The 15320-nt window shown below is 39.2% G+C and overlaps 1 protein-coding gene, 1 long non-coding RNA gene and 1 pseudogene across 3 annotated transcripts; 1 reads left to right on the top strand and 2 right to left on the bottom strand.

Annotated features, from left to right (window-relative positions):
• Window positions 1-13: 13 nt before the first annotated feature.
• Window positions 14-3472, bottom strand: LOC122068027 (pentatricopeptide repeat-containing protein At3g62890-like). Of its 2 annotated transcripts, none has more exons than XM_042631847.1 (2): window positions 850-3472; window positions 14-165 (listed from the first exon to the last, which is right to left on the bottom strand). In XM_042631847.1, the coding sequence occupies exon 1, from the start codon at window positions 3322-3324 to the stop codon at window positions 925-927; it is 2400 nt and encodes a 799-aa protein (XP_042487781.1). In that variant the 5' UTR covers window positions 3325-3472; the 3' UTR covers window positions 14-165; window positions 850-924. The 2 variants fall into 2 exon arrangements, with proteins under 2 accessions (XP_042487781.1, XP_042487783.1); XM_042631849.1 differs by lacking the exon at window positions 14-165 and adding an exon at window positions 213-696.
• A 5103-nt stretch (window positions 3473-8575) lies between these two features.
• On the bottom strand, window positions 8576-11456 carry LOC122068026. The gene is made up of 3 exons (XR_006136949.1): window positions 10452-11456; window positions 9432-9854; window positions 8576-9267 (listed from the first exon to the last, which is right to left on the bottom strand). It is a non-coding gene; the product is annotated as an uncharacterized LOC122068026 (long non-coding RNA).
• A 358-nt stretch (window positions 11457-11814) lies between these two features.
• LOC122068025 lies at window positions 11815-13453 on the top strand (annotated as a pseudogene).
• The last annotated feature ends 1867 nt before the right edge of the window (window positions 13454-15320 follow it).

Genomic DNA, 15320 nt, shown 5'->3' with positions numbered 1-15320 from the left:
TTCCCAATATCAATACCTCATTGACATGTGAGTCCTGCAGTTGGTAAGAACTCTTCAATTCTGTCATCCATTTACAGATGTTTCCTGTGTAATTTGTAGATCCATAAGACAGATAGGCACAGACACACAACATCCCAGTCGTTTCCCTTCCTATCATGATGAAATCTGCAGTAAAGTTAGAAAAGAATGGCATTTCATTAAGCATCCTTGCTAATAACAGCACATGGGACACCATATCTTTCAGTCACTTTGACATAAACTGTTAAAGAACAAAATCAACAATTTTAGATATAATTTTATGCAAACCCTAAAATGTATGATGACACCTTATGTGCCCCGGGAGTAAGATAACACCTTCCAACCTCTACCACAGCTAAGCTCACACAAGTGCAACCCACCCATTCTTGTGATTTATAACTTTAAATCTTACTTTTTAACTGCAATGGTTTTAGGCTAAAATTTGACTGATGAGATGGGGGTTGTGTCCTCATACAACATGACCCACCCATGTAAATCCAAGTCTGCATATATGAAGTAGTAACAGGTGGTACCAATGTAACAGTTGTCATTTTGCTTTGTTTTCCCCATCATGTATTTATCAGTTGGTCCATTTTCTATCACTTTAGCGACCTACGTAAACAATATGTCTCCGCTTGGAACTCAACACTGCGATATGCAAAAAATCTGGGCTCAAGCCTGAGGTGCAAAAAGTTTTGAAAATGATTGTTATTAATTTGAAGTTATCGTCACAGAATTGATCTACATGGTTCAATAAACAAATGTCAGTTCCAGGAATCATAAAATTGTAGTCTACAATTTGTAATAATGAATGAAGAAAGCGAAACCAACCTTGAGATTGAAGATCTAGTTCAAATTTACAGGCCTCAAATATGCAGAATCGATTGAGTTTTGCAACGGAACACATCACCAGTAATCCATGCACGAACACAACCCTTGTTTGAAGTGGTGAAATCGATGGCGATCCCTCACCACAATTTCACGTCCAAAGGCTTTTGAGATGAGCTTCGCTGCGATATGGCAATCAGCACATATGCGCAAGTTCTTCATTATCCTGATAGGAGTGGGTGGACTAGTGATGATAAGTCCAAAGGCAATGGCAAGTTTTTCACTATGTCTGTACAACATGGATTCTTTCTCTTCTTCATCTATATCTAAAGCAACCTCATTATTCTCTGGGGTGTACCCTTCCATCTTCAATCTTTTAGCCATCTCACCCAACATTCTATCTATCTCATCTATTTGAGGGTGCATCCTATCCCCTGCCAGGAATTCATGAACTATACCATTGGCTTCTATCAAGCTACAGCCGGGGGTTTTCACCACTCCTTGTTGCTTCATCACCCCTCTGATCTCTATAACATCATCCCACTTTCCTTTTGAAGCATACATATTTGATAGCAGTACATGAAAACCATCATGATCAGGCTGAAGCTTAATAAGCTTCCTTCCTACTCTTTCTCCTATCTCAGTGTCACCATATTTCCGACAAGCCCCAAGCAAGGCACCCCAAGTAGGCACATCAGGTGCCATTGGCATACTCTCAATGAGTTCCTCTGCTTCTTTGAGCAAACCTGCACGGCCAAGAAGATCAACCATGCATCCATAATGTTTAACATTGGGTTTTACGTTGTGTATCTGAATCATGGAATGAAAGTATCGGCGGCCTTCTTCTACTAAACCCATATGTCGACAAGCACCCAGTACCCCAATGAAGGTAATTTCATTAAGTGCTACCCCACACCTATTCATCTCCAAGAACTTATCGAGAGACTCCTCCACCAATCCATTCATGGCCAGTCCTAAAATCATAGCATTCCAGGTAGAGATACCTTTTTCTTCCAATTTAGAGAAGACCTCCAGTGCGTTTTCCACACACCCACATTTCATATACATGTCTACAAGTGTTGTACCAAGTATGGTGTTGATCTTTAGGCCATGTTTCTCTATATAAGCATGAACCCATTTGCCTTGGTCTAAAGCAGCCAAGTGGGCACAAGCTGAGATTACGCTCACCAGAGTGGTCTCATCGGGCCTGGTTTCTCCAAGCTGCATCTGTTGGAACAAGGCCAAGGTCTCCGCAAACTGATTGTGTTGTGCATAACCTGAAATCATAGCACTCCATGATATAACATCCTTGTTGGGCATGGAATCAAATAATTTCTTGGCATGTTCGATTTTACCACATTTCAAATACCCAGAGATCATAGAATTCCAAGATATCTGATCCAATTCCTGGTTACCATCAAATAGTCTCTGTGCTGCAATGATATCCCCACATTCTGAATACAAGTGAATCAGTGCATTTTGAAGATTAATATAGGTTTCAATTCCCATTTTAATTATAAGGCCATGGACCAGTTCACCTTCCTTAATAGCTGACAGGCCACCACAGGCAGAAAGAACGCTGACCATCACAACCTCATCCATCTTAATTCCCGTAGCATTCATTTGTCCGAATATAATCAAAGCATCTTTGAACATATCATTTTGTTCATAAGACGAAATCAATGCACTCCAGGAAACAACATCCTTTTGGGGAATTTCATCAAACGTCTGACGAGCCTCAATCATATGGCCAGTTCGACCAAACAGTACAATCATAGAATTTGAAGCGATCGTGTTCCTTTCAGGCATCTGATCGAATAATAGTTTCGCCTTTTGTACATCTCCTATCTGAACATAACCCGCCAAAAGTGAATTCCAGGATATTGAATCCAACACAAGGCTTTCATCAAACAACCGTCGTGCATCACCAAGATTCCCACAAACCGCATACATATTGATTAATGTATTCTGAACATAGACATCAGAATCAAAACCCAGCTTTAAAACATGATTATGAATCTCTTTTCCTTCTAATTCAGAGGAACGAAGAGCACTAGCTTGGACTAGAATCGGGTATGTATAGTTATCATACTCCACATTCTTCACCAACATCAATTTGTAAAGAGCGAGAGCTGACTCAGGAGAATTTCTCTGAGCATAAGCTCTCATCATGGTATTCCAAATAAACCCATTAGGGAATTTGATTTGATCAAGGATACAACGGGAGTAGTCAAGATGGACGAAATCAGCATTGGTGGAGAACTTAAGTAGGCGGCTGGCAGCAAATGTATCGGCAACAAATCCAGAAACAATCATCTGAGAAAGGATTTGATTGAACTCCCTGAGATTTTGGCAGTCTCGCATAAGATCATCCAATACTGTTAATGTTAATGGCGGTAATGGGGCAGAAAATTGACGAAGACAAATGTCCTTGACCGCAGGTCCAATCTTTTCTCTTAGCAGTCGTTCAATCCCCATCGTTCTTTGTGTTGGATCTTAATCCATTTAAAGCCAGACTTGAGCAGGCTAGCATATATCAGTATAGGCTTGCACTTTGTTTTATTTTTTTAAATATATCTGAAAGTACCAAACTAACGGTTGTGGTTTCATCATAGATATCTTAATAGAAAGAAAAAAAAAAAAGGTTTTATCATAGATAAGATGTGAAGAGGTTATCAAAAAATAAAAGATGATAAGATGTGAAATTAAGATCGAACTCCTCTGCAACCTAGTAGGGCTGATATTGATATTGCACATCCGATGGCTTGGAACACTTGTGCACGGACTTCAATACATGGATGCACATCTCGAGATATTTTAAACCATCGAATGTGCATTATCATCTCTATCATGCCTAGAAAGAGCCCCATCCGTGAAGCTAAGGGTTGTTGTCACACCCCGTTCACACAGAACCGGACCAGTGACCGGGTTAATACCGGTTAACCCAAACCTGTCAGGATCATCTGATACAGTATCCCACCACAGCATACACACAACTAAGAAAATATTCATCAATTCAGCGAAAGGCTTAATTTACCTGTAAATATTCTCATTATACTTGATACCCAAATTGTAATACATAGTTAAGTACATATGGCCCGCAGGCATGATATTTACACAAAAGAATACAAGTTATATATCAAGTACACAAAAGGGATCATCAAAAACACAAAGGGTACAGCTCAGCTTGGTATCAAAAGTAGAGCTCAGCTCGGCATCAAAGGTAAAGCTCAGCTCGGTATCAAAAGGTAGAGCTCAGCTTGGTATCAGAAGAAGAGCTCGGCTCGGTATCAAAGCTGCGGTCCCGCAGCACAGCCCTCGCACGAGCAATCCGTGTCGTGCTTTAATTCCTCGGGGACCCACCAATCCTCTTCAGGGAATTCAACTGTGGGGCCCGACCCATGCTCTTTAGGTTGATGACCTGCAAAATCATCTAAAAGAGGTGCACACGTGGGATGAGCTCACTAGCTCAGTAAGTGAAAAGAAGGATCACACAGCAGTCCACACAACAAATCACAACCATATGTACTATATGTTATGCAATTCATTTTTAATCACATCCACCTAAACAACATTACTAAGTCATTGGTTTAGTGCTACTACAACCACAGTGCGCGTATACTCCGGGTACGAGCCGCGAACTCCATCCCACGATACGTCCATAGGGCTATCAGAGAAGGCCCACCGTGAGTACTCGGAAAGTAAAACATGCCGACCACCGGCTCTCAACATAAAGTAAATGACAGAAATTAAAGGTGCTTACTCTAGCAATTTAAAAACAGTACGATTGGCCCTCTTGAATATACCACCGGGGTTGCCGACTGTCCTAATGACCAGTCGGGCGTATGTCTAACCGCCACAGTGACCCAACAATCGCGACCACTGCTTGGCCCCAAATGGTAACCCAACACCTCAACCCCTGTTGGGAAGGGTCGTAGCATGGGAAGATGATAATCCTAAATCGCATGCTCCTATATGACATAGTACGATTGCATAGTACCACCGCGTCCCATTCCACGGGCCACCAATGCACTCGTTTCCAAGCCGACTATGGCATCTAGTCTATTAATGCATCATGCACAATGATGTCAACATTCATCACATAAGCATATCATCATTTGGCATTAAGAAATAAACACAGCACATATGCCATAAAATATGAGGATGGCTAAGCTACATAGCATTTGCATGATGACATGGCTAGTTTAGATATAATTAGATGAATGCCAAACAAGTCTTGAAACAAGGCCAAACATCTTCTCCCCACTTACCTGTAGTGTACAAGGACTCACGCTCGGTATGGGTGAGATCCACTGCGAAAAGCGTACGTTTTGGTGAACCTAACATAAGTGAATGGGGTTAGCATTTCACCATTTTGGGATCAAAATTAACACGATCCAATGACAAAATCATGTTTAGAATCCTAAAAGAAGGTTGCACGTCCGTTTTGGGTCTGTTCGGACGTATAAATCACGTTGGGAGCCTCTCGGGTGGGTCGGACAGCCCACCTGTCATGACCCACCAGTCAGACCCACCGGTCATGATCGGCGGGCAGGTCGGCCCGTCGGTTGGGCCCGCCGGTTGGGCCCGAGGGTCCTACTAAGATCGACGGGCAGATTGGCCCATCGGTTGGCCCGCCGGTTGGGCCCATCGGTTGGCCCCGAGGGTCTGCCCTCTCAGGCGGGTGCCCTCAGGCGGGCCATTTGGCCCACCGGTTTGGCCCACCGGTCTTGGCGGGAAAATGCCCTTTTTCCCTAAACCTTCCCCAACCTTTGGGGAATTAAATGGGGTTTTTCCCAAACCCATTATTCACACATTCAAGGTCTCATAAGATGGTTCTAACCTAGATCTAGGTTAGATTTAAGGAATGGAAACCATTTTACCTTCTTTGCTCAAGAACTCCTTCAAAACCCCAAAATCACTTCAAATCACTAATGCTTTTGCCAACCTTGTAAACACTTATTCAAATCCTTCAAAATCAACACATAGATCATCTATTAAACCTTAGATTCATCATCTCAAGGGGGATTTATAAGACCTCAAGAAACTCTACCCAAATCAAGGGTTTTACTTAGGTATGGTGAAAGTTTAAGGAATCTAGCCTTTGCTCACCTCTAAACGTAGATCTCGTATTGGAGATCACTCTTCCGACGTCGGAATGGGAAGATCAACCCTTGGCGCCACTGAAATCCATCTCTTCTTCCTCTTTCTTCCCTTTTTCCTCTTCTTTCCCTTCTTTTCTCTCTCCTCTTTACTCTTCTCACCAAACGCCCGAGTGTCATAAATGAGAAAATGGAAAACTCATAAATGCTATTTATACTTTCTAAAATAACTAAGTAACCACATGGGTGGGTCACTCAGGTGGGCGGATGCACCCACCTGTGACCGCCCACCTGAGGGCCAAAATTGGCCAACAAGTGGGATTTTGATGGAATTCGACTCTCGGCACGAATCTCACTCTCGGCATAAGGTATATTATACGTATGCGCTTTAAGATGCGGCTACATACCTGTTTTATCCGTACATGGCCTTATGATATGCGCATATACACGGCTTGGGTACACCCGTCTCCTCTGGCACTGACTCGGACTTGTCTGGCCAGCCGGTGTTCAAAGTCACCCTTGCCATTATGGTCTATAAGGAACCCGTCTTAACCCTCTCCGGTTTGCATCCTGCATGGTTTAACCGGGTCAACCGTGTAATCAGACCGGAATTAAGAAGTAGGGTATTACAGTTATGGTTTGATCATTAATAAAATGCGTTTCACATTGGACCCATGGCTTTATGAGGTAGGTCAATCTGAAAATGCATGTGAGTGAATCATGAAATGATGATATAATTAGCACAAACAATATTATATAGCAAACAAAATAAAACATTCAGTTGGAAGAAACTGAGGATTATTTATAATTTAAAATAAATAAATAAATAAACTTAAATAATTTTCAATCACCAAGGGAACCATCACTTTTTTTTTTTTGGTCATAAAATGAAATTACCAAATAAACTTTTTTTTGAGTAAAAATACCAAATAAACTTTAAAAAAATAATCATAACCAAGGCCCTGGTTGTTTAGAGGGGAGTAGGCGATGGAAATGCTATCAGGATGGGACACACGTAAAGTGGGGATGATGAACTGGGAAAGGAAAGATGAAAGAATGTTAATTCTCCCACCCCTATAGTGTTTGGTTAACATGATTCCATGTGGAATTGTCGATAGAGTAAAGTGAAAAGAGAAAAATGACATTTGTTTTCTCTCTCCTCATTTAATAGATGCCATATCCACAGGCCACAGATGTTCGAAGATTCACCGCTGGTTGAATCATTTCACTGTGTCTTAGTGTCTACTCCAATAAATTCCGCCAAAAACCCATCTTCTCTTCAGGGAGGCCAAGGTCCAACTGTGATTCTCTATTCTTGGAACGTCAGCAACCTCGGCTCTCTCTCTCTCTCTCTCTCTCTCTCTCAAAATTATGATTTCTGAACTTGTACTGGTAGATCTGCTCGGAACATTGCCAAAGAGCACTTGCAGAGAAAAAAGAGGGTTCAGTCTTCCCTGTGAACCGCCTCTCTGCAACTCATTTTCACGGGTCTGAAATGGGACCTCTTCACTTGCAAATACAACGGAAGATGGTGGAAGAAAGATCGAAGACACAGAAGACGATCTACAAGGGATCTTACGGCGTTCTATCCCGCCTTCCCATTTTCCCTATGATTCGCCCTCTACAACACCTTTTCACTAGTCTAAAATTTTATTTTCACCTTAACAATCTGAAACCCCCTTTTCACCTTTGTAGCTCCTATTCGCCGGCCCAAAATCTCCCCTCACCTTTGCGGTTTGAAACCTTACCCTCTCCCTTTTTTAATGCACTTTAGAAGGGATGCGATGGCTGGAAATGGAATTTTGTAGGGATTTTTTTTTCAATGCACCTTAGCAGGTATGCAATGGCTTGGTAGGGTTGGGTGTGATTAGGAGTGTCAATCCCAAGCCCGCCCCAGTTGAACCTAGATCTTACCGTAGTTAGTAAGTTTGGGAGCAGTAATAATACGAGAACAGATACGTACGGCAATTAAACAGGTTATACAAAAATAATACTTTTCAGAAATCCACTGCAATAAAACATGCACGTCAATGATATTTAATTCGATTACTATGTAAAAATCTGGGTTTATTTTGGTGTTAAGAATGAACTAAATTCTAATATTTATTAAGTTTAATCATATCTATGATAACCAATGTTAATAGATGATCCATCAACCACTTTCTATCATAGTAAATAATAGCTTTTATTTGTCAAAATAATAGTAATAATAGTATGTGGATAATCATTTACTAAATTAAAATATCATCTTATCAAACCAGAAAATCCACAACAATTCCTACTGATGATGTAAATTCATATTTTAAAACTGGAATCAGATCGCATATAGATCCATTTAAATATTCAATAATTCAATCATAAGTAGATTCATTAAATTAGATAGCAAAATTATAATTAAGTATACTTAATAAGCTAATGGATAGAAACAAGAGGTTTGACACATAAGGTTCTTCATTAATAGATTTGAGATAAACTTGAAATGAAATTAAATAAAGGATATAAAATAATAAATGAGAGAAACAAACTTTTTTTCCAGATACACATGATAAAACAAACATTTCCAGTCGCAGGACAAGAAGTTAGTAACTAGCTGTTGTCAACATGTGAACGGTTGGAAATAATGGTTAAAAGTATCAGAATATCTTCAATTAATTAATCAAGAAATGTCAAAATGACTAAAAAAAAAAAAAAAATTGGGCATAGAGACCCAATTCTGTCCTTGAAAAGAATAGTACACATTCCTCTATCATAGGAAGAAAAGACAGACCAATGAGTCCTCTGATTGAGATTTTCCTAGCCTTTCCTAAGCTGGCCGTTGCTATTGATGCTTGATACAGGTAGAAACCCTATCGCCGGTCTCCGACAAAAGGACTTTGGAGGGTGCAAGATATGAAATCGGCTGAATAGCACCAATCTCAGTTTTTTTTTTCTTTTTTGGTAGAAGAGAGAAGGGCTGTTGAGTTTTAGAGAATCATCGGCTCTAATTTGAGAAAATTCTCAAATCTCGAGGGACAACCACCCTTAGAAACATCCCATCTCTCTAAACGAGCCTCAAACTAATGTGTTTCCAATCTCAGCTCCAAGAATCATGTTGCGACCCTCATAATAAAAAAAGATAAAATACAAGAAAACACATTCCTGTATTTGTATGCCTATTCAACAGACGGTTTCTTCACTTGCTCCGTTTCTTCACTTCGCCGTAAAGGATAACTCCCATAACTGTTAGCGAGTAACCAAGCATTCTAGTCACTGAAACAGGATTTCTAAAGATTAGAATAGAGACCACCACAGCCACCGCTCCTTTTGCATTTCCAAGGACCTGGAAGAGTAGAAAAGTTCATTAACCTTAAGCAGGTTTACAAAGTTCTTTAACATCGGCTGCCAATCTCCAAAATGGTTGTCCAAATTTAACTGTAAATGGGTTCACACAGATTGTTGATGTGGATGGGAAAAAAAAAAAGGTAAATGATGAAGAGGCCTTACCTAAATTAAAGAGTAGGAACCAGAATCCGTGACGTTTTCTTTGAACAGCAACAACAGAGGCAAACCATGTTGTATATGACCAGAGACAGGGGTGGAGGGGCTCTGGGGCTCCTCTGTTGCGCAGGCTTAAAGAGGAGGCAAAGAAGTTACCGAACATGCAGATATTTCCATCTGAAGGAATCTCATCCAAACATCTAGGGCCCGCTCCTAAAGATTCAGTTTTTTCAATGAAGGAATTCCCTTGTGATGATCTCCCTTCCTTGTAAATATTGCTTCTTGACTGAAAGGCATACCACTCGCGTTATGCTTCAGCTAAAGAACGATATGACTGAAATACAGTCTGGTTTATTCCTTGGTTGTACTTGTACCCCTCAAAAACAACATAAACTTTCTTCGCCATCGTCTTCTTCCACCCCAACAAAACTGAAGGACAAAATGGATAATCAATTGAAATGCAGATATTAGAGATACTAAACAAAGAAAAAAAACCGTCGGTTCAAATCATAAGAGAAATATTAAAGAGGAAAGAAAAAAGAGCACTTGTATTACAAATTTACAATACCACTACAGTAGTTACAAATTAAAGATTAAAGTTGAATTATTGCTAATACTGATTCAATCATCAATTCTCTATTTTCACTCCCAGTATGCAGAAATAAACACTTAAGATTAGTTATTATTTCTAACCATCTGATATAGATACAAAATTACAATAAAAAAAAATTAAGCAAGAAATTCATCACTGCTGATCTCATCCACCCCTTTTCCTTTCATGAAAAGATTAGTTCCAATGAAAATTTGAATGGATGAGTGAAGGAACTGTTGTATTTGGAGATCAAAATCAGAGAGAAAAACTAGTGAAAATGCAATCATTTTTCCAGTTAGAATAACCAAGCAAGAATCCCTAAACGAAGCCACCGTCATCTCACATATCACAGGAATCAATCTAAGAGAAATCATAAACTAGAAAAACACAAAACGATTGCAGTGGAAAAAGCAATAAGAGAGAAAAATTCATACCTTGAAAGAGAGGGCTGGACGAGCACTGGCAGAGGCTGCCCTTGATATGTTCCTCTCCTGTGAAGTTTTTCTGCGAACAGCAGGAACAGAGAGGCAAAGAAAGTTTAGGGGCAATTCCCAAGCAGACCGAATTAGAAAGAGAGAACCCAATTTATCGATGGATTTTTCGACCGATTGCTTCGGCTTCCTTTAATACATCCTCAGAAACATGGCGAATTTGTGCTCGTTCTGTCGCAAGACTCGCAACCGATTCAAGTAGTCGGATTCGAATGGAGTTTCAGCTTTGTACGAGGAATTAAAAGAGAAGTTAGGGTTTGTCTCATATGGGATCGCTCACGAGAGCATGATGAAGGGATACTTCCCCAAAAGGAAGCTTACAGTTTCGTTTTGGATGCGTTGAGTAAGAATGAGTAAATATTAACTCAACGGGTTTGTAGGCAGCGATTTGTTTCAACTCCTCTTCGAGTAAAAAACGCAGGTGGTGGAGGCGGAGAAGGGATCGACGAAGACGATGATAAGAAAGGCATGATAGCTTCTTCAATGGTAGAATTATCGGAGCAGACAAAACAAAACGCAGATAAGCAGCCATGGCTAAATAGGAAATGGGTGGACGAATCAAGCTTTAGAGAGGAAGATGAAACGCGTAGAAATTGAAAGTGTGGCAGAGGATTTTTTTCCGTTATAGATGAGGAGAGAGAGGAATGCAAGTTAAAAGAAGAAAAAAAAAGAATAGGCAGAGATTATCTTTCAAAAAAGGACTGAAAGACTAAAATCATTGTTTTTCAGAGTGGGTTCATCCTCATCCGTTGAGGGTTGATTCTTTGAACAAAAACAGCTTTTGTTTGTGTTCGTCCCCTGATTACAGTTTCATTCACGTCAAACGATTTCAGGGAAAAAAGACTAAACCCTAAACACTCGAGGCTGAACGATTTTAGTCTTCATTCTCCAACTTTTTTTTATTTAAGTAAAAGCCAAGGGTAATGTGTAAGCTTTCTCAAGCTTTTTCCTATATTTATATACATATATATATATATATATATATTTATTTATTTAAGTAAAAGCCAAAAGTCACTGATTTGCATTAAATCATTTGTAGGCATAGGCCGAGTGATTGACAGATTTTTTTTTTTTTTTTAAAAGATGAAATCAGCCTGATTGAGACAAGACGACTGGTTTGCATTAAAGGAAAGAAGGAGACGGAGACGGAGACGTACGACACTTCTTCATGCGTGAACCTGATATCCACTTCTGCACTCTCAGATTCTCTGGAGATTGCCTCATGACATAAACTCTCTCATATATATATATATATATATATATATTACTATATGAGACTCCTTGTATGGTTCCATAGATGGAAAAATTAGAAAACAATTGGCTCTGCATCAACTCAACTCAATTCAGAAGCAGCGATGAAGAACTGTTCTTCAGAGAAGACCCATATAGTGATGCTCCCATTCATGGCTCAAGGCCACATAATTACTTTCTTAGCACTCGCAAAGCAAATCCAGCAACGTTCACATTTCTCCATCACCATCGTCTCCACTCCTCTCAACATCCAAAACCTCAAATCCAAGCCTCTCCCTCAACCACCATTAGCTCTGCAGAGCTTCCCTTCTGCAGCTCCGACCACGGTCTCCCACCCAACTCCGAAAACACAGATTCTCTACCCTTATCTCAAATCATCACCCTCCTCCATGCCTCACAGACCCTCCAACCTTCTTTCCACTGTCTCATCTCCGAAATGTTCCAACAAGAAAACCACCCACCTCTCTGCATCATCTCTGATGTCTTCATGAGTTGGGCTGTAAACGTTGCTAGAAGCTTCGAGATACCTCATTTTACCTTTTCTACCTGTGGAGCTTTTGGAACCGCCATCTATTTCTCTTTATGGTTGAAATTCCCTCACCGTAACACCACCTCTGATGAATTCTCTCTCCCGGGTTTCCCTGAAACTTTCAGGTTTCAACGATCACAGCTTCATCCCATTCTGAGACAGGCAGATGGTACCGATCTATTGTCTAGATTCTACCACAAACAGTTTTCGCTCTCTTTGGGCTCTAATGGGATGCTTTGTAACACCGTAGAAGAGATTGAACCTATGGGGCTTGATCCATTGAAGAGGATCACTGGACTTCCTGTTTGGACTATTGCACCTCTCCTTCCTCCATCACTTCTCAATCGTTCTTCTTCTTCATCGTCTCCTTGGAAAGGAAAGGAACCAGGAATCGCCGCGGAAAGCTGCATCAATTGGTTGAATTCTCATCCACCAAATTCGATTCTCTACATTTCATTTGGGTCTCAGAACACGATTAGCTCAACCCAAATGATGGAACTTGCAATGGGATTGGAGCTTAGCGGGAAACCATTTATCTGGGTCGTGAGGTCTCCCATTGGGTTCGACATTAAAGCTGAGTTCAGAGCAGAGTGGTTACCAGAACGGTTAAAGAGAGAGTGAGAGAGAGAAATCAAGGTATGGTGGTGCATAGATGGGCGCCTCAGATGGAGATTCTGTCACATGGATCGACAGGAGCTTTTCTAAGTCACTGTGGATGGAATTCAGTGTTGGAAAGCTTGAGCCAAGGGGTGCCCATTATAGGGTGGCCAATAGCAGGGGAACAAGCTTTTAATTCGAAGATGATGGAAGAGGAGATGGGTGTGTGTGCGGAGCTGACTAGGGGAGTGCAGAGTTGAATTGGAAGGGAAGAGGTGGAGAGGGTTGTTAAGATGGTGATGAGGAAGGAAGGAAAAGGGGAAGAGATGAAGAGGAAAGCTATGGAAGTTGCAGAGAAGATAAGGGATTCAGTTAGAGATGGAGATCAAAAAGGGTCTTCTCTCAAGGCACTAGATGGTTTTCTTGAGACAGTTGTGTTGGGTAAGTAGGGAACATAAATTTTACTTTTATTAGCAAAATTCCTCTATTTTGCTATTTGGCAAAAAACTTTGTGTAGGCTTTAATTTTAGTATTTTTTGCGACTTCTAGCAAAACCTTTACTTTGCTATCTATTTGAAAAATGCTTTTTTCAATTCTTCTTCGTTTGGAGTTCTTTAATAGCATGATGTCCACTTTATAAATGCAAATTGAGTGGGGAATAAAATTTAAAAACCATTTTGGTCAAAATGATTATTTTAGACACAAGTCTCATAACATAATCTTTTCTATAAAAAAAAAAAAAAAGGATTGAAATGAGATTATTTTTAAATCATTTTTTAATACGAGAATATTATTGGTGAAAATCATATATTTTGGAACTTCAAATTGATTCTAAGGCCATTAAATCATTTTGACCCAGTCAATGATTTAGGGATATTTTAGTTTTTTTTTTTTTTACAAACATAATTACAAATATAACCAAGATTACGGAAAGTTATTAAGCAATAAATCAAACATATCTCACTAGTCCAAAGTATCTATTCATCATCGTTAAGTATATCTCCAGGGTAACAAAGTAAGGTATTTACAATTGCATTTTTTTTTTATATACCCAAAAGTACAAAATTAAGGGTTGTGATTTCATCATAGGTAAGGTTTGTGTCTTCACATTGGGGCCATAACTTAGATGACTATGCCAGGTGACTTTATGAGGTCAATCTTTACAATACATGCATGGGGATTGTCATGCAATAATGATGTTATATAATATATACTTAACAGGAAAATAAGACAAACAATCAATTAAAGAAGTCGAATATTTTTTTTTATTATAAATAAAAGAATTAAGTCAGCACTTAAATTAAGGTCTAAGATACTAACTAAACTTATAAAATTTCATTCAAATCAACCCGATCAAAAGATCATGGACCAATGAAAGTATTAGACATTTGATTCACCTAGTTAAACAAATATTCTTCTAATTAAATAGATCTTAGACATTAATAAAATATTCCAACCTAAAAACACAAAACGCTGGAATTTGCAAAAGTGACTCATCCAGCACTGCGACCCAAATGAGATGTACATAATCGAATTTGGTCGATGAGAATTCAACCAAGAGGCAGTTTTCCACCGCGATTCCTAATTCCTTTCCTGAGTGCAAGGAGGACACATTCAAAGGGGACGAAAATGAAGATGAAGATGAAGATGAAGAAGAACAACAACAATTGAGCAATGATGAAGGATAGGCCTAATAGTCCAAACAGGGTGTTCGATCTCACATTTACTCATAGTTAGCAAATTCGGATTCGGGAATTATTCGGATGGAGAATTATTCAAAATAATTCAATTGGTTAATTTAAGGATTCGGTCAAAAAAGGGAACAAAATAAAAATTGGAGTCGGATTCGGATTCTAGAATTATTTGATTAAAAAAATAAAACTCGGGCAAAAAATTCAGATATTATTTTTATAGCTTATTGTATATTTTTTATTTATCAAGTTGTTAACTTGATTTGTATACTTAGAAAGAGCAAATTACTTTATACAATAAAGTAAAAAACTATGAAAAAATTGTCATTGAGCGATAAGCAATGGTTATTGTAATTCAATTTCTACTCATGAAATAGATTAGGCCCCAAAACAGTGAAAGCAAGATTACAACTACAATAAAACAAATAAATAAATTAACCACAAAAAATGTTCACTATCCTTTTGCTTGGGTTCACAAGATTCATATTGCATTAAGATGCATTAATTTTTCAAAATTAAAGCAACAATATAAAAGAATATTGATTGATACGGCGATATGAATTTGTCCTGGTCCCCCGGAATCTCAAATTATCCATCAAGGCTTGATATCTCCCTTATCTTAGGATGAATTGATAAAGTTATGAGAAAGAAATGAAACAAATAGTAGATTCGCACGATTGTTACAGAATAATTAGGGAGAAAAAATATGGGAAGAAGGAGGTGAAAATTTGGGGGAGAAGAAGA

The sequence above is a fragment of the Macadamia integrifolia genome, unplaced genomic scaffold (assembly GCF_013358625.1).
Source record: "Macadamia integrifolia cultivar HAES 741 unplaced genomic scaffold, SCU_Mint_v3 scaffold3341, whole genome shotgun sequence".
NCBI lineage: Eukaryota > Viridiplantae > Streptophyta > Magnoliopsida > Proteales > Proteaceae > Macadamia > Macadamia integrifolia.
Note: the sequence above shows the minus strand (reverse complement) of the source record. Positions and strands in the feature narration are given on the sequence as shown.

Bases quoted from the DNA above. Each gene is read 5' to 3' on its own strand.
- LOC122068027 (XM_042631847.1), bottom strand. From the start codon at position 3,324: ATGGGGATTGAACGACTGCTAAGAGAAAAGATTGGACCTGCGGTCAAG.